Source organism: Epinephelus lanceolatus, chromosome 13 (genome assembly GCF_041903045.1).
Source record: "Epinephelus lanceolatus isolate andai-2023 chromosome 13, ASM4190304v1, whole genome shotgun sequence".
NCBI classification, from domain to species: domain Eukaryota; kingdom Metazoa; phylum Chordata; class Actinopteri; order Perciformes; family Serranidae; genus Epinephelus; species Epinephelus lanceolatus.
The window spans coordinates 29,510,164-29,530,015 of NC_135746.1; the positions used below are offsets into that span (position 1 = coordinate 29,510,164).

The following is a 19,852-nucleotide window of genomic DNA, read 5'->3' on the forward strand; positions in this document are numbered from 1 at the left end:
CATCTGGTTGATGCCACTGATCGCGCGTTAACACATTCAGTGCATTTCCATTCACATCCCCTGCAACAGTAAAGCAACACTGACATGCTGTCCCCATCTTATAACTAATTCTCTCCGCTGCTGCTGTAGCTGACAGGGACTGCCAGGCATATCTTCCACCTCTGCTGTTTCATTTGCGTTTGCCATAGTGTAACTGGCTCGCATGCCAACCATTACAGCCCTACGGAGCACTGGAATTTACTAGGGTTCTTGCCACAAAGATTTAATATTGTAAGTTCATTATTGGTGCACCTCAGGTACTGCTTTTTGACTGTTTTTAGTCATCTTATATAGAAAGCAGTTATTCAGTTAGCGTGAAAAATATCCGTTAGTTGCAGCCCTACTCTGTCACATCAGGTGTGTTTGGAAAATGAGCTTGTTTTGAGTGGTAGATACAGTGTGTTTCACTACAATTACCCAGCAGGTTAAGTAGTTAAGTAGTTAAATGAGCTCCATCTTTACAAGCTGCAACATGAAAGTGATGAACACGTTCATGCATCAATAATTATAATCCAGTCATGAAATATGTTTTTTCTGAGCTAGGCCAGTCTTCATAATAAGTTCTTTTATTTTTGGAACTCAATGCAAAGATTTGAATCTAGGACTTTTACTTGTAACAGAGTATTTGTTCACTGTGGTGTTGATACTTTCCTTAAGATCTGAGTACTTCTTCCACCACCGGATGTGATACAGCTCCAGTGCAGTATTGTCAAAGGATACAGAGCAGAGTGTACCGAGGACATTATCTTCTGATTACTTAAAAGACAGAGTTCAAAAAAGCTCCTTGCAGCTTAACAGGAGATTTAAATATTAATGTGTATTTTATCAATTTAATGCCTACACCACAGAGAACAGTTAAAGTTTGTCACATTCCTTGAAGTTGTGTTGCAGATTTAATATTCATGTTCTCCCTTTCCTGTTTCTCTCTCTTTTGTCTCTCTCTCTCTCTCTGTGTTCAGGGCAGCAGAGCTAATGACGAGGACGGGCTCAGTTGTGACTCTGGAGGTCGCCAAGCAGGGAGCCATTTACCACGGACTGGCTACTCTCCTCAACCAGCCCAGCCCCATGATGCCAAGAGGTGAGCACATAGAAACACACATACACTTGCAAAGTGTTTAGAGGGGACTGTGAAAGGGCTGAGTTTGCTTTAGTGTCTGCACATTTTAGAGTTTTACAGTTTATTTTACACTTCACATTCACTTCTGACAAAATGTTTTTTTATTTTAAGGGTTTTCTTGAGTCTTAAAATACATTAGATGAACTTATTTTAAAAACCAACAAAATTATTGCATCAAATCTGCTTTTTTGTTGATTATTTTTGTGTTATTAATTTGACTGTTTTCCACGTGATTTTGAAGAACTTTGTATCTTTTATGTGAGTTGTGCTTAACTAACATTTTTGGAGAGCTTAAACACTTTAATCAATCAAATATTCCATCAGCAGAATATTCTTCTGTAACAATATTGATAATCAAGAAATGGAATCAAGCAATTATTTTACTCATTTTTCCAAGTAAGTTTTCTCTTTTTTAAGTGTTTATGAATGGAATATTTTTAGTTTGCACTGTAAGTTTATTAAGTTAAATATGTCAACTTGTGCTCAAAATACTTGTGAAGTTCATTTCTTTTGTTTTGGGATGTTTAATAGACCAAACAATTAACCAATTAATCAAAAAATTATTGGCAGACTAATCAATAATGAAAGTGCATGACCACTTTAAAGAAAGAACAGTGGAATTAATAACTAATTTTTCACCTCCTTCAACAATCACGAACATTATTAAAGTCTTAAATTAGAGCTATTTAAAAAGAGCACGCTTCCTGAAAGCTGCAGATTATTTACTGTTTAATAGTTGTAATGAATGGACTGTTGTCACGTCCACCATCACTTAATGGCAGTAATGTGGTGTTGTGGATGAAGGAAGAGAAGCAGACTTGTTCAGACAGTGTGTCCTTGTTGTCTTCTCTGTAGCGCTGTAAAAAACAGCTTGCAGACTGAACGATATAATGAGTGTTTGTGGCAGCAGCCAGATGAGACACACACACATACAGACACACACACATACAAGGCATGGAGTTTACTGGGTTGTCTGGCTGTGTGTTGGTCTTTGTCTGCTGGAATGTGACCTGAGATTCATTAAGGAAGTCTTCTGGCCGGGCCGGCCTGTGGTCCACGATGACGCTAAACGGGTGTTTCTCCTCCCGAATTCACTCGACCACAGTGTGTTTTCCAGTGCAGCCAGTGAAATTTAACCACCACACTGTGAAGGACACTGGTCAGCCTGTAGTAAACTGAATGTTGGGAAACTGGAGAAGTCAAAGTGTAGATTCTCACAGACTCAGGAAGCAAACCGAGATACACAGAAGGGGAAAAAAAATCAGTAAACTTAAGACTCTAGCCAAAATTTTAGATAAACCTGCATGTGCAGTCAACTTAAATTACCGTTAATTACCATTTTAAAAAGTTACCCACCTTTATACAAAGATGGGTTGTTTGTCACATATAAGAGAAATCTGAAAGTCAACCATTTGATGCTTAACTTTTCAAAACATGAGACAATTCAAGCCCCATTAAGACCTTATTATGTAAAGATGACATCACTTTTATGCTAAATTTGCAGCAGCGGTTTTACAAAGTTACTAACTCTGCATAAATCTGTATTTAAGCTGTCGTTAAAAAATTTATTTTTGTTGTATGTAATGTATGTTTTCCATACATCATGTGAGCAAATAAGAATTAAAGTGGAGTCCCAATTTAATATCACATAATCACCCTAACTGCAAATTTATTTGACGTCAACGAGGTGTCATTTAGAAAGTCAAGACAATATAGCCAAACAAACTGCAGTGACAAATATCAGCAGAAAAAGATTCAGTGGGTCACCTTTTTACTAAAACATCCATTCTCTCTCTCTCTCTCTCTCTCTCTCTCTCTCTCTCTCTCTCTCTCTCTCTCTCTCTCTCTCTCGCTCTCTCTCTATCTATCTCTTCTATCATGTCTCTAGCATCAGATCGAGGCCGTGACAAAAACGGGAAACTGCGACCAAAGAGTGAAGGCTTCGAGTTGTACAACAGCTCGGTGCAGAACGGCTCTCCGGAGAGTCCGCAGGCCGGCTGGGATTCTTACCCCGAACCAAAGAAGATGAGCAGTGAAGATCGACTCTTGAAGAATCGAGCTGATCACCGCTCCAGCCCTAACGTAGCCAGTAAGCCCCCCTACTGACTGGGATTTTATTTTATTTTTAACTACATGAAGTTGTCAAGTCTATCTCCTGCTCTTATTTTAGACTGATGTTTTTTCACCACACACAGTACAGCATGAAATGGCTTTAAATCAAGCTTCAATTGTTATTGTCAGTCAATTTTACCAATTAAATTCAGTATTTTCCCTGATTACCTTTATTCTTCACTTTTACATATAAAATGAGTATTTGAAAAACAAATCCCTATTTCTGATTTGACTAAACTCCACCTTTTTAATGTATTTGAACGCTTGCATAATAAACTAACTCATGTATGGCGTTGTGACATGAGTTAAATAAGACATTACATTTTATCACACTGCCATAATTCTTCCTCATTTCCACCTAATTTAGGCAGTAAATTAAGCAGAAAATCTTGGCAAAAGTGACTCCAATAGACTTTGATTAAATAAAAGGACTGAAATTATCCGTAGTAAACAAGTCAGTGGGTTTAGACTTGGCACAGGCAGTGAAGGAAATAGAAAAAAAGTGCTGGTGTTATTCTTTAAGTACTCCACCCTGATGTGGAAACACAGTGCTGTAACACTGTGTCTGCAAATGTCTTACAAAACAACCTAATAAACCGCTTTCAGTTAACATTTTGGGTGATGTGGGATTTCTTGGCGACTCCTTTTCACACCTAATTCATTGCTTCATTCTAAAATGACTGTCTGTCCTGTCTCTGTCATCAGATCAGGGCCAGAGTCCTGCAGGCAAAGCGGTGTACCCCGGAGGACCTGGCACTAAGATCACCTCCGTCTCCACCGGCAACCTGTGTGCAGACGTAAGTAACTGTGGGACCAACACTGATGGCGTCTTTATGTGGAATGTGCCACCAGACTAGATGAAACTCGAGGACACACGCTATCTAGAACAGAGATGAGAAATGATTTTCCCTGTTTAGTGTTGGGAAGGTGTCCCAAATATTTTCTCTTCACACTTTTTGTTTCGCTTCATCAGGACGAGCCCTCCCCTCCCCGTCCAGAAGCCTATCCCATCCCCACCCAGACCTACCCCAGGGAGTACTTCACCATCCCGGCCTCGAAGAGTCAGGATCGGGTTGTTGGTCCTGGGCAGGTTCCCACACAGCATTGGCAGGGCATGGAGGACAGAGAACGCCTCCCAGTGGTTGACAACATCCACAACAACAGCATGCAGGTAGAGCAACATCTGACAACAACTTAATTATCAGAGAACACCTAAGATAGTGTCATAAATGTTTTAATTATTCATTCAGTAACTTCTCTTGGAAATGCAGGGACCATCATGGCATTTTACACATTTACTGTATTTTTCAACTTTTCTTTGTAAGTCAGTTGATTTTGTTTGTTTTAACTCTTCATGTTTGTAGAAATCAAATGTACTTAACAGAAAAACCTAACAACAGATGTTTTTGCATCATCTTCTGCCTCTCTTTCATTAATGTCTTTTTCCCCTTGTGCTCCCTCCTCATCCTTGTCCTCACCGCTTTCTTTTGTTTGTCTTAATTTTTCTGGCTCTACTTTCGCCATCTCCTTTTCCCTTTTAATTCTCCTCATTGTCTGTCCACCTTCTCTGGTCTCTTACTCAATGTTTTCATCTCTTCCCCAGCGGATTAACCACTCGCAGGAGGAGTTGTATCCTCCACCAGGAGTTCTGAGGCCAGATGAGCGCATGCAGCAGCACTACCAGCAGGAATACCAGCACCGAGACCTGGACTACCAACACAGAGATATGGACTACCAGAGAGGTCCACCAGGAGGTGAGAGGAAAGGAACTGTAGCACTTGATAGTATATCAGCTCTGGGTTTTAAGTGTCCAAATGTTCTTCTAAATGTAATCACATTTGATTTTGTTGTTTATGACTGTGTAAAATACAGTAATTACAATATTTCCATAAGAAAAACAAATCAACAAATTGTGACATTTACCCCTTAAACTGTAAAATGAGAATTCTTGCAGACTGTCAGTCACTTGTGCTCAGTTCATTTTGTCCCAGAGTTGTGGTCAGTTGAACTTCATTATTTCAGATTGACGGCTCATTAAAAGTTTTATCTTCTCTGTCAGTATCTAGTGGGTTAGGTTACTTAAAATAAAATGCTACATTGAAACCCTGAGCTCAGACTGGTGAAGCCAGCTGAGAAAAAAAATCACCAACCCTCCAGCTCTAATGGGAAAATATTTTGTGGTCTTCCTTCGTCATGGACCCTAACCCCACTTGTGACCACAGCACTCCGTATGTTACTCTATGATTTGGTCACATACTGTAGCATTTTTTGGCTGTTTTTTTATTCTTTGCTTGAATATATGTTTGAACCACAGGGCAGACTGAAGAAATAATGGATTTAAATGTTTCTCCCAGAATTATGTGCTATTGAAAAAAAATACCTTTAATTACATTTAATGAAGTTATGACTGTTCTCCTCAAGTTTACATAAGAAAAGAGCTGTGACCAAATCACAGATTTATGTACGGAGTGCCGAGGTCACAAATGACACACAACAAACAGAGTTGTTGACCACTGACTGTGTTTCTGTGTGTAGGTGTAGTTGGTCCAGACCACTGGGCCCCACAGCCGCAGGTGTCCTCCTCGTTGGAGTCATCCACATCCAGCCAGGAGCACCTCAACTTCTCCGCCTCCTCCTCCTCCTCCAACAAGACCCAGAACCAGAAGACGGGGCCGGGCCGATGGAAGACACCCAACGCCCCTCACGCTGCGCCGCCACATTCAGCCCAGACACCATCCCGCTCTGACCTGCCCCCTCCTCCACCCCCACCCCCGGCCCCTTACCCTGACGCCTACGACCCCTACGACCCACAACCTGAGCTACCGCTCCCGCCACCTCCCACTGCTGTTGCTCCGGTAACAGCCCAGCAGGCTGCAGACCGCAAGAAACGTGAGGAGCAGCAGCGCTGGTATGAGAAGGAGAAAGCTCGGCTGGAGGAAGAAAGGTGGGGTTTCTTTTGTCAATTTTTATAGTGATGATTTATTAGATTTATCAAAAATGTTGTATGTTACACACAAAGAAACATTTAATTTAAATGTAGGATGTTTACAAAAAACATAAAGTGGAAGAAAGACGTTAAACAGACACAACAGAGATGTGATTTTAGAGCCAGCAAGCACATTACAAACAAACACAAACACACACACACACACACACACACACACACACACATACATACAGTACAGGCCAAAAGTTTGGACACACCTTCTCATTCAATGCGTTTTCTTTATTTTCATGACTATTTACATTGTAGATTCTCACTGAAGGCATCAAAACTATGAATGAACACATGTGGAGTTATGTACTTAACAAAAAAAGGTGAAATAACTGAAAACATGTTTTATATTCTAGTTTCTTCAAAATAGCCACCCTTTGCTCTGATTACTGCTTTGCACACTCTTGGCATTCTCTCCATGAGCTTCAAGAGGTAGTCACCTGAAATGGTTTTCCAACAGTCTTGAAGGAGTTCCCAGAGGTGTTTAGCACTTGTTGGCCCCTTTGCCTTCACTCTGCGGTCCAGCTCACCCCAAACCATCTCGATTGGGTTCAGGTCCGGTGACTGTGGAGGCCAGGTCATCTGCCGCAGCACTCCATCACTCTCCTTCTTGGTCAAATAGCCCTTACACAGCCTGGAGGTGTGTTTGGGGTCATTGTCCTGTTGAAAAATAAATGATGGTCCAACTAAAGGCAAACCGGATGGGATGGCATGTCGCTGCAGGATGCTGTGGTAGCCATGCTGGTTCAGTGTGCCTTCAATTTTGAATAAATCCCCAACAGTGTCACCAGCAAAACAACCCCACACCATCACACCTCCTCCTCCATGCTTCACAGTGGGAACCAGGCATGTGGAATCCATCCGTTCACCTTTTCTGCGTCTCACAAAGACACGGCGGTTGGAACCAAAGATCTCAAATTTGGACTCATCAGACCAAAGCACAGATTTCCACTGGTCTAATGTCCATTCCTTGTGTTTCTTGGCCCAAACAAATCTCTTCTGCTTGTTGCCTCTCCTTAGCAGTGGTTTCCTAGCAGCTATTTGACCATGAAGGCCTGATTGGCGCAGTCTCCTCTTAACAGTTGTTCTAGAGATGGGTCTGCTGCTAGAACTCTGTGTGGCATTCATCTGGTCTCTGATCTGAGCTGCTGTTAACTTGCCATTTCTGAGGCTGGTGACTCGGATGAACTTATTCTCAGAAGCAGAGGTGACTCTTGGTCTTCCTTTCCTGGGTCGGTCCTCATGTGTGCCAGTTTCGTTGTAGCGCTTGATGGTTTTTACGACTCCACTTGGGGACACATTTAAAGTTTTTGCAATTTTCTGGACTGACTGACCTTCATTTCTTAAAGTAATGATGGCCACTGGTTTTTCTTTAGTTAGCTGATTGGTTCTTGCCATAATATGAATTTTAACAGTTGTCCAATAGGGCTGTCGGCTGTGTATTAACCTGACTTCTGCACAACACAACTGATGGTCCCAACCCCATTGATAAAGCAAGAAATTCCACTAATTAACCCTGATAAGGCACACCTGTGAAGTGGAAACCATTTCAGGTGACTACCTCTTGAAGCTCATGGAGAGAATGCCAAGAGTGTGCAAAGCAGTAATCAGAGCAAAGGCTGGCTATTTTGAAGAAACTAGAATATAAAACATGTTTTCAGTTATTTCACCTTTTTTTGTTAAGTACATAACTCCACATGTGTTCATTCATAGTTTTGAAGCTTTCAGTGAGAATCTACAATGTAAATAGTCATGAAAATAAAGAAAACGCATTGAATGAGAAGGTGTGTCCAAACTTTTGGCCTGTACTGTACATACAAAGAATATACAAATAAACGGGACTGTCATAATAATTACTAACAATAATGATGATGCTTTCTTAGGGAGAGGAAGAGGAGAGAGCAGGAGAGGAAGCTGGGTCAGATCCGGGCCAACCCCGTCATGCCCGTCCAACCTCACAACAACGGAGGATCCATGCCTCCTCCTCACCACCAGCCCCCTCTGCCCTCCGTTGCCCCGCCCCAGCCCTACCTCCCGCCACAGCCTCAGCCCCAGCCCCCCCCATCCAGACCAGAGAAGCTGGCCAGCCTGCCGCGGTCAGCTGTTCCTCCGCCTGCCAGTGCCTCCCACCCTGCTGGTTAGACTGTCCCTTTGTTTTGTCTCAGAAATCAGACTTATAGACTGTTTGTGCATGCAGACTAAAAATATATTTGAAAATAATAAATAAATTGTGGTGTAGGCATGGACACGGTGATCAGGGAGCTGTTACCGCAGCAGCAGCCACGGACCATCGAGAGGCGAGACCTGCAGTACATCACCATCAGTAAGGAGGAACTGACGTCCAGCGACAGCCTGTCTCCAGACCCCTGGAAGCGAGACGCCCGCGAGAAGGCTGAGAAACAGCAGCAGCTTCACATCGTCGACCTGCTGGACAAAGAGATCCAGGAGCTCCAGGTAGGCACAACCTAAGCTCCATTCAGAGGGAGGACAGTCTTAATGATTAATTCTCAAATAGCTGGTCCAGCTCTGAGCATATTTTATTTTACAGGCGAAGCCAGAGCGAACGGCAGAGGAAAGTGACCGTCTTAGGAAGCTGATGCTGGAGTGGCAGTTCCAGAAACGACTGCAGGAGTCCAAGCATAGCGACGAGGACGAGGAGGAGGAGGATGATGAGGACGTGGACACAATGCTGATCATGCAGAGGCTGGAGGCCGAGAAGAGAGCCAGGGTGAGACGGGGGCGGTAATGGTGGGATGGGAAATGAATAGAGAGACTGGAAGACAGGGTGGAAGAAGGAGAGCGATAAAAGAAAGTGTTGAATGAAGGAGAGGAGAGATGAAGCCTAGAGACCAAACATGCAACAACGTAAAAGACAAGTAAGTCAGAGAGAGATGAGAGTAAATTAAATGTTAACAGGAAGGGCTGAAGTAGATGTGGAAAAAAGGCAACGACAGGAAGTAGTACCATGTACAAAGGCTGTTTTGACAGAAGTAAAATATTCTGATTTCAAGTTTAGAAACAAATCTGTAGTTCAGCACACAAGGAAGGGCGAGCCACAGGAAGTCAGGCTGATGGGGGTGGGAAACAAAGCCGGCTTTCAAATGCTAGAAGGGGAAATGGATTCCTCTGTGGCTCCCACTATGAATGTCCTGCAATGTGCATCTGCAACATGCTTCTGTCATCGCTTTGCCATGCTGAGCTGCTTAAACCTGATTGGCTGGAGGGGTGGATGGGGGGGAATCCGGGCAGGCAGGCAGGCGAGGATGTTGTCAATGCTGCATTCACATCATATGGATGTAACTGTTAGTTTGACAAGTGAAGGCTGTGAGTCGTGATATATGGCAGAAAACAGCTGCGTCCTGCTGTGCAAAGATACAATGACTAGTCTATAGTGAACTTTACTTCCTTGTGTCTGGCTTCTTTTTCCATATAATGCAAATGCAGCGTATAGAGCCATGTTGTACAGCAGAAATGAGCCATGACTATAGTGTCATTGGTCCCATTTCAACAAGGTTCTCTGCACCCTAAATGGATATTGATTACTTTATTATTTAATAATGCCGAGGTAAAAGTGGATAATGATTAAAGCCCAGCTTGATTTAAACAGGAACTAATGTGGAAAAGCCGAAGCCATTGAGCTTTAACACCAGCTGATGATACTTTAGTTATCATCAGTATCATTTTTAGCACTAAACTGGCCATTGTGCAGCATTATTTTCTTAACTTGTCTGTGTGTGAGGCTGCAGTGAATGTGGGCGGGTGCTGGTGGATGCGTTAGCTATGTTGGCTGGAAGGTGTTGAATCTGTGAGGATGTGTTCATGTGGTTGGTTTGGTATCTTGTTTTGTTTTTTGTTTTTCCCTGTAATGACGTACTTTAAAACTAAGTCTTCTGGATTTCATGTGCTGCCGCTATAAAACTCGTTCTGGCTGTAAGTGGACACTCAGCAATGACAGTTTAGAGGAGAAGGTCAAGTTTGTTTATAGTATTCGGCCCAAAAGCACAACTTTATCCCAGAGGGCTTCAACATCTGGACAGCATACAGTCCTTGACAGAGTCCTTGGTTTTTAGTTTGTCATACAAATTTGAAGCCTAATTATTTTAGTGTAGTGTAGTGTAGTGTGTGTGTAGTGCTCAGCTGTCCCTTTTTCTAAATAAATTTCCTTTAGTTAAATCCGTATAAACTGACAGAAAAGAGGGTAAAAAGGGGCCCAAATTTTGCTCCAAAACCCATCAGCAGGTTACTCTGGCCACGACCCTTCATTATAATAAAAAAAACAAAAACATTTATTACAAGAGAAATTGATGAGCAGCAGTTGCAATACAAATAGAGTGCAAAAAACAAAACAAAATATAAACCATGAATATGATCAGTAAGATACCAGAATTGGAGCTTTTTTTGTAAAACAAAATGTAGAAACCTCAGGAAAATTAAATGTTGAAGTAGTGGAGCGAAAAAAGTTACTTGATGTAATTTAAAGAAATAAAAAATTAATTGGCTAAACGAATGAATATATGTGTTGCAAATATTGGATTTGTATTTTTTATTTTTATTTTTTACCATTCTTAGTATTCAAAATCACTACGTATTTATTCCAAATTTATCTAAGTAAAGTAGTTAAAAACTATTTTATTAATCTCACGAGAGGCAATTAGTTACCAGCGGCGAAAACAGAGAAAACTAAGGAACGTAAGAAGCTAAAATGTGGAATATAATCTATAAATAATGATGTGAGTTATATTCGAAGAAGTAGTTAGGTAGGTGGTGCAGTGATGTGGTGGTGTAAGGAGCTCTTGAACAGCCACTAATCAGCATAGTGGAGAAAAGAAATGTTTTCACTTTACTGTATGTCCTCCCCCTCCCTTCTTTTATTTCTATTTGACTCCTCAGTTTCCTCCTCCTACCTCCCCCTTCTCCTTTTTCTCTAATGTAGTTTAATTGATATCTCCTCCACACCTTCCTTTTCAGTATTTGGGTATTTTCTTCTCCTCCCTCCTTCCCTTCCTCTCTGCTCCCCCTCTCTCTCACACTCTATTGTCTTCTTCTTCTTCAGCAGCAGAATGCTGTCCCAGCTATCTCTGTTCTAGACTTGGTATGTTCTTCCTGTTAATGACGAGTATCCTCTCCCTGCCCCTTACATCACTTCCTGTTTTCTGTCTGGGCTGCCCACCTGCCCGTGTTTCCTATCTGTCTCTCCCCACCCATCTGGACTACTGTCGTCGTGTCATTTTGGGGGTGGGGTGTGGGGTCGGAGGCAGGGCTTGTGCCATGATTAGCTAAAGAGCAGCCGGTCATGGAGAGGCCGTCCTGGGACGCTTGATGTTGTTTGGCTGGGGGACGCTGTCCATCTCTTTGTCCACTCAAAACAACTGCTGGAGGGGACGGCGAGTGAAGCTGCTGCTGACCAGTGATGACACACTGGGGTTTCCAAATCCTAAAACCAAACCTTTACATGCTTGTAGAGTAGCAGAGCTGCGGTTGTTGTGGTTCTTGTCAGCAGTGATGTTTTGAGTGCATATGGAGGTGGCGCCTGCATGGCTGAATGCATCACAGGGGGCGTCCAGGTGGAGATCCATGCATGATAGTCCTGTGAGCCCCCGGCGCTGCCTGCGCAGGGCCACGTCATGATGTTGTGGTGTCCATGAATCCATCCATCCGTCCATCCATCCATCTGTGTGTGACCAGCTGAGCCTCTTTATGTTCTGTCTTTAAAGGGTCTGTTCAACCAAAACAAAAACACATTTTCTTACTTAGCTCTTGTGTTCTCTATCCATCAGATGAACTTTGTTTTATTTCCATCTCTGAGATTTCTGTCCATAACAGAAAAAAATTGGAAGAAATTATATTTAAGGAAAATATCTCAAACAAAACAAGAAGAGGAACAGGCCCTACTATTTCCCTCTGTATTTAATTTGTTGACATCCTTTAGGGTGCTTAATTCACACAGTCAGCGCTTCTTTAAAAAAAAAAGACAATAATTATCATATATTTTATAATAATAATGGTAAAACTGATCATTATAATACATTGAAAAATACTTAATAATAAAATTAAAGTTAAATGAAAACAAAACAATTTTTTGAAATAGATTAAAATAATTAAATTTAACAAAATAAATTAGTAATAAAAAAGATTACAAATAAAAATAAAAAAAAACTAACAAGAAGTTAAAAAATTATGGAAAAAGTTAGATAATCTAAAAATTTAAAGCAAAAAAAAAAAGTTAAAATACATTAAAAAAAATAGAATAAATAAATATGAAAAATCGTAACAGTTTAAAAGGCAAAAGCAACATCCAGTCCAACACAGTCACATTCCCAAATATTCCTGATCCTATTCAATTGGATGTATTATTTTCTGTTGACCCCATGACTAGAGGAGTGATATCGTTCATTTATAACCAATTATCTGCACAGGCAGAGATCACTCTAGACCATCTAAAAACTGCTTGGGAGGAAGATTTGGGTTTAGAATTGTCAAACGACCAATGGAAGAAGGCACAGAGGAATGTCCATACCTCCTCCATATGTGCTAAACATAGCCTTATACAGTTTAAGGTGCTGCATAGAGCCCATCTCTCCAAAGTAAAAATTAGTAAAATGTACCCCGATACAGATCCTCTATGCGACCGATGCAAGGTCCACCCAGCCACATTGGCACACATGTTTTGGTCATGCCCAAAGCTGTTACAGTTCTGGACCTCAATATTCAAGATCTTTTCGGACTGCTTTGGGCATGTGCTAGACCCGGACCCGGTGTTGGCTATCTTTGGAGTGGCAGGGGAGAACAGTCCCCTCAGGGGTCTAATCTAATTGTGGCCAGATTTACAACCTTATTAGCCCGTAGGCTGATTTTGTTAAACTGGAAACAGGCAAACCCACCATCTTACACAATGTGGAGGAGAGATGCTGTGCAACACCTTGCATTGGAAAAGCTCAGGTTTATCCTTTGGGGCTCTGAAGAGAGTTTCCACAAGACTTGGTGATCCTTTATAGAGCTAGTTGCTGGGTAGCCTACTAACTCTTACTGCCTTTTTTCAACTACTTCCTACCATGTAAACTGTACAGCTCTACTCTTACAAATGAATGAATGACTCATAGTAAAGGAATGATGTATAAGTAACACTGTGGTTACTTTTATAAATTGCTTTTTTTTTTTTTTTTTTTTTTGATTATTTTTTATTTATTTATTTCTTCTTTTTTGTTTATTTCTTGTCTTGTCTGCGTGCTGTTTTTTTTATTTTTATTTTTATTTTTTTAAACTTTGTTACTTTCTTGTGGGTTGTCATGTGAATGTTCTATGTGGGATGAAAAACAAAAAATAAACCAGGCCGGAAGGCTTTGAAACTTGGGGGAAAAAAAGGCAAAAGCAAGTGATTAGAGATTAAAATATATACGAAAAATAGTAAAACTAAAACAGAGCATAAAATTTCATACATAAAATCAATATATATACTATGTTGTTGTATGTATGATATATGATATATCCTACTTATTTTGCCACTTACTCAAGAGGTAAGTGGCAAAATATGTTTTGTAATTTGGTTGAACTGACTCTTTAACCACCATCCAGCCCAGAGAAAGGGTCTCTTTGTCTTGTGTGTCAGCGTATTCCACTGGGTTTGTCTTGGGATCAGAATATTTCTGCAGCAGCCCGCTAAGCTTGCAGTTACTTCAGGTCCGCTTGATTTATTCTTCCTCTCCTGCTCAGCGGGACCTTTTAATGTTTTTATATGCTCATAATACAACAAAATCAAACGCACCTTAAGTCGCTGAAAGAGGGACTGTCTTTTTTTTCTTGCCCTGTTGTTGTTGTTGTTGCTGCATGTTGTTGTTTGTATCTGCATGTTCAGCAGTGTGTGAGTCTGCCTGTGCTGTGTGTTTGCAGTGCACACTGCTCCTCTCCTCTGGAGCAGTCCTGTGAGACAAATCAAACCTACCTCACGTTACACACAACATGTCAGTGTACATTAGTGTCCAAGCAGTCAAACAGAGTCACTGGATGAGTTCATGTATGAATGACACATGATTCATGTTGTACTAACTTCTTTGCATGTGTGCCCTCTGGCATGTTGCTGCGTGTGTGTGTGTGTGATATCTGTGTGTGCGTGTGTGATCAGTTGCAGGACGAGGAGCGACGGCGTAAGCAGCAGCTGGAGGAAATTCGTAAGCGGGAGGCGGAGGAGCGAGCAAAGCAGGAGGAGGAGAGGAGGTGGAGGGAGGAGGCCAAACGAGAGGCCGAGGAGAAGGTCGGTTTGTCTGTCTGTGACACTATAGGAGTTTATTTAGGAGTTTAATTAATGACTGTAGAATGTTTAGGAAGTTTGTTTGTAATACCGGAGCCATTTATCATAAGAAAAAACAGGGACCACTGAGACTTGAAAAGCCCCTCAAATAGTATTTAGACCATCATGAAACAGTACAATACAACTCTTCATTAAATCTATTAAATTTGACTATTGGCACTGAGTGAATATCAAATTATGTGGCACAAAATAGTTGATGAACTCCAGAAGACTTAAGATAACTATCATAAAATAGCCAGGAAAGTTAGTTAAAATGAAATGTTGTTATATTTTGGGAAATACACACATTTATTTTAAAGATACAGTCCGGCACATAACCCCTCGGAAAACTACAACTTGTAGTTTTTACACCTTGATCTTTCTAAGGATGAGACAAACTAAATCTAATGTGTGAGTGAGCTTTAGAGGAGCTCAGAGGTCGATTTTGTTGCTGTCGGACAGAGACAGGCTAGCTGTTTCCCCCTACCCCTAGTTTTTGTGTTAAGCTAACCTAGCTTCAAATTTACAATAGTGACATGAGCGCCGCATCCATCTTATCATTTGACTCTTGGCAAGAAAGTGAAAAATCCCAAAATGTCGAACTACTCTGTAAAGAAAGGGGCATTTTTATGCATTCAAATAAACTGAGGCAAAAAAATATTGGCAGATGGCTTTAACTTCCTTGTTATGAAAACTATGTGAAGAAGCCATGTGTAAACATTGCACATTTGTATTAAATTCTAAAGTAGGTCCTAACCTCCTTTTTATCAGAGGTACAGGACGTTTACTTGCTCATATGAATTTAAAAAGGGTAGATATAGCATTAAAATATAGTCCAACCTCAGAAGGTACAGCAACTTAAGAAAATATTCATAGTCCCTCAACTGGTACAGGCTTTATTGTGTGAAAAATACCTTTTAAAATTGATGGAATTTACTTTTTTGGCCATTATTTCTGCACACAATAACTTGCAAAACGAAACTTAATTTGCTTCCAACAAAGACAGATTTAAGTTTGTGATTCGTATGTTTTTGTTTGTCGTCGTGGGTCATCGAGTGCAGAATTAAAAACATTCATCTTAAACAAAATTTACAACAGCAAAGTTTGTAACAAGCAAAGGGATCGTAAAACTTTACAGTCGCTAGATACAGTTTATACTGTTTGCTGTAATGACTTGATTTCTGTTTGTTCATGCAATCAGCTAGCTTGACGAGCCTATATGTTCCTGTGATATGTGTTAAAAAGTAGAAATATTCTAAATTTGGCATTATTTTGTTTGATTGAGGATTTTAATGACCAGTAGTCTGATCTGATGTCCACCCGCCCATCTCTGTCGTATGTGTCAATCAAACATATCCAGTGTTTTTATCATTGTGTCACGTCCACTGACCTCACCATGATGTCATTATTCTGGTGCATTTGTCCTGTGAACTGTAGATGACCGATCACGCCACTGGTTACTTTAAAAACCTCAATAACATTTGTAAAAATTCATATGATAATATTGCTCATTTGCTCTAATAGGACTAATTTAATGACCTGCTGAGTTTATAAAAGTAGAAAAGTAGTGGTGAAAAGTATCAAAAAGAGGATTTAACTTTAGTTAAGTGAGGTTACTCGTTTAAGACTGATGTATCTTTAAGGAGATATTATTTTTAAGATGTTATGACTGTTATTCTGACTGTTTGTTTATTGTTAAGATGTCCAATTGCATGTCCTCATCTTGTGCACCCTCCCCCCACCCTATGTGACGTGTTGCTGTGTCATGTTATGTGCTCCCACCCACCTCAAGCATGGGACTCCCATCTTGTCGTCGTCGTTGTCGGTGTGTGTCAGGAAGTTCAGTTGTTTCAGTTTTTTGGGGGAAGCTGTTACGATTTCATTGAGTTTTTAATTTGATTTTTTTGTCATCATTTCCATCCAGCATCGCCTCAGAAACTATGTTTAGGGAATGCCGCCCACCCTCCCACTTTTCCCCAAAGACCACATGCTTCATATTCAGTTCATACACACACACACACACACACACACATAGAAATCTGCACCCACCCATGTGCCTCATTCCCACCCTCAGCCATCCATACTGTACATATTCAGAAACCCAGCCACCCACTCATTCAAACCCACACACCCACTAATCCCTCCCAGTTTCTTCAGATTCCAACTGGGCTGATTCAACCATCAAAAGCAGCTCGGATACATCCACAGCACTAGAGGTTATGTTTTTGAGGAAATATACGATCTCGAGTACATGAAACGGACCAAAAAAAAAAAAAAAATATCAAAAAACGTGAAGATAATCTGACATCAGAGGCATCGACATTGAGCACATGTGACCCGGAGCAGCTGGTTGAGCTCCAAACCCAGAAATCTAAACACATTCCTCCAGCGTAGATTCATGTGTAAAATCACCGGCCAGTGGAGACAGGGTGGGCTCCAATCAAAAAACTACCCACAAACCCATATTGTATAAACTGAGGATACACAGAGGACCTGAGGCACATATGGACACATAGTTTGTGCACACATGCATACACTCCCACAGTGTTGAGGGAAAGGGGAGATGGTGGTAGACAGGGTGGTCCAGGAAGCTGGTGAGCTGTACGTCCAAAAACATTTGCCAAGTGTCAGATAAAGTTTTTAGGTAGTGTGGACCAGTTAGGACACGGACGTCTTCCAGTGACATGCCAGCTTTGAGGAGTTGTTAAACCAGTCACAGCAGGTTTGGTTTGGTTGACTCTTGTTAAAATACAACATATTAGACTCTATCAGGGGTAGAAGGATCAAGTCCTCGACTTGTTCCTGTTGTCGTCTTTGGTGTTCACACAAGATAGGGCCAGTCTGTAGGAGGACCAGTTTGTATCTGTGGCAAACCAGTTAGGTCAAGTCCAGCTCAGGGGCAACATTTATAAAAGTTAATTCTTGGTGATATAAAGTAGTTTTAGGAGGCTGAAATAGCTGTGTTTATGGTATGGTTTTTAGACATTTCAGAGACCAAACGAAGTTGATTTGAATATGTAATCAATAGATTAAACTTTTAGTAAAATAATGCAGCCCCTCCAATCTTCCAATATCCTCCTGAGACGCCAACTTTTGTTTGTTATGTATTATTAATTTCTTCTAACTACTTGGGATCAGTAGGACTAGATAAGTATAAAAAACGAAACATTGTCACAATGATTAAGTCCCAATTAACAAGACGATAATGAAGTCCTAATGTCTTCAGATGAGTACTCACTAATTAACAGCATCTTAGCTTGTACTGTTATCACCTAAGAATGGGCGTTTAATATCTACAGAGGGAGTGGGTCCTCTTCCACAGACTCTGCCATGTTGTTTCTACAGTAGCCCAGAACAGACAAACCAAACACTGGCTCTAGATAGGGCCATACAAGTTTTTTGCGACGGCCATTGTAATTCCCCTACACACTTGGCACACAATAGAGGGTTCAGTTGGTTGCAGTCTGCTGTCTCACCACTAAATGCCACTAAATCAAACATAGAGGAGCTTCAAATCACAGCTTCAGATGGAATTTAGTCGTTACACTATTTTATAAATGAGGCCCCTGATCTAGGACTGGTATGTCTGTAGACATGGTGGACTTTGTCCTTTACTAGATCTTTATAGACTATAAGGCAGCTCAGATAGAGCAGGTGAATCGGGCCTAGAAGAATCAGTAGTTGTCGACAGATGTGGTTTTACCTGTGGTGGTGGAGCTTTCTGTCGAGGTGAATATCTCCCCAGCTGTCTGTATTTGTAGCTGGTTAGCTAGTCAGTGTCCATTGCTGAGGTGAGAGCCAATGAGAGTGGAGCTTACTAACAGGTTGTCCCTCCCTTAGAGGAGACAGGAGGAGGAGTACTACAATCGCCTGGAGGCCGAGCGGCGCCGGCAGCACGAGGAGGCCGAGAGAAAGCTGCTGACGCCTGACGAGCCGGCCGGTCTGTATCGGCCCCCGCTGCCCCGGGATTACCAACCCCCCGCCCCCCACAACCCTACTAACACCCCCCCGCCCCCCCCACAGAGAAACACCTCCTACCTCAAAACCCAGGTCGCCTCCCCTGACACGCTCTACACCGCCAAGTTTGTCTCCTACGCGGGCGATGAGGAGGACGAGGAGGAAGCCACCAAAGCAGGGAGTGGCGGCGGCGGCAATCAGTCAGGTCAGGTGAAGCTGTCGGCGACCAGGAAGTCGTACGGCGACCTCCCGGCCTCCGCCTCACCCAATCACAGCAGGCCTCAGCCGCCGCCCACTGCGCGCAAGCCCCGCCCTCTTTCTGACGGCATCTTCCTGTCTGGCTCGTTCCAGCCGCCAGTCAACAACTCCAACAGTACAGGTCCCCCCCTTCCTGCCAAACCCAGCTCCATCCCCCCAGGAGGCTTTAAAGGTAGACCCAGAGAGCGGAGAGAGGAGTCAGGCTCGCCACAGCGCCCTCCACAGCTCCCATACCTCCCTCTCATTCACTCATTTCTTCATTTACTACCCAATCCTTCATAGTTTAGAGCTACTTTGTTTTTATTTTGACCTTCAGTAGAGAGGTGTTCTGCCTTTTCACTTCCACCGTCTACTTTTTCCTTCCTTTATATGTTTGTCCAATTTTTTTTGTCGTCAATCAGTCCCTACGTTCATCACTTTATGTTCGTTATTTTATATATGTGGAAATTTCCCTCCCTCTCTTCGAGCAAATCAGATTGTATTTTTTTATGTTGGTATGTTTCAACACCTCCTCCAGTAATTTTTTTCCCCTCCACATCTTCCTCCAATCAAACTCCCCCCTCCCCACTCGATCAGCACTTGTGAACAGAAAAAGCAATCGATAATCACGCCACCACTTTTTGCTGCAGATTGAGACCCATCAGAGCCAATCATAGTACTGTTGGTGTTGTCGTTCGCCGCCTCCTTTGTGTCTGGTTTGTTGCTGCTTGGGACAGAGGGGGCGAGGCCAGCCGTCTGTCTGCCCACCCACCCCCTTCCTGCCCCGTGGCTCTGCTTAGCGGTGTTGGCTTTAAAGGGAAGGAGACACACCATTGGCTTCACACAACCCATCAATCACCCGATTAAATCATTTCATAAACATGCCAAAACGCACACAGCAGCAGTGTGTTGAGTGAAAGGCCTCTTCTTTGTCTGTGGCTGTTAAAAAAAAAAAAAAAAAAAAAAAAGTCTAAATCTTCATGTCGTCAATCTGGATCAAACTAAGCTTCTGTATAAGTCTGTCTGCTCGAACCACAGCGCCTCATAGTGGCAGTTTTCCAATACAGCAAGATTATAAAGGTCATGCTCGTGCCATAGTTCTTTCTAGAAA

General features: G+C 41.9%; 1 protein-coding gene across 25 annotated transcripts in view; it reads left to right on the forward strand.

Moving 5' to 3' along the window:
* The window catches only part of afdna (afadin, adherens junction formation factor a), a 133,802-nt gene that overhangs the window by 105,974 nt on the left and 7,976 nt on the right, over positions 1-19,852 (forward strand). For 11 of the 25 annotated variants that reach the window (XM_033648473.2, XM_033648470.2, XM_033648471.2 and 8 more), the window contains 12 exons: positions 999-1,117; positions 3,045-3,245; positions 3,974-4,065; positions 4,242-4,439; positions 4,872-5,022; positions 5,804-6,212; positions 8,147-8,400; positions 8,503-8,717; positions 8,812-8,991; positions 11,317-11,355; positions 14,383-14,511; positions 18,388-18,934. In XM_033648473.2, the coding sequence (XP_033504364.1) occupies positions 999-1,117; positions 3,045-3,245; positions 3,974-4,065; positions 4,242-4,439; positions 4,872-5,022; positions 5,804-6,212; positions 8,147-8,400; positions 8,503-8,717; positions 8,812-8,991; positions 11,317-11,355; positions 14,383-14,511; positions 18,388-18,934 (2,534 nt within the window). The remainder of the gene's footprint in view (positions 1-998; positions 1,118-3,044; positions 3,246-3,973; positions 4,066-4,241; positions 4,440-4,871; positions 5,023-5,803; positions 6,213-8,146; positions 8,401-8,502; positions 8,718-8,811; positions 8,992-11,316; positions 11,356-14,382; positions 14,512-18,387; positions 18,935-19,852) is intronic. The other 14 variants (XM_078173961.1, XM_078173955.1, XM_078173964.1 and 11 more) reach the window with 7 other exon arrangements.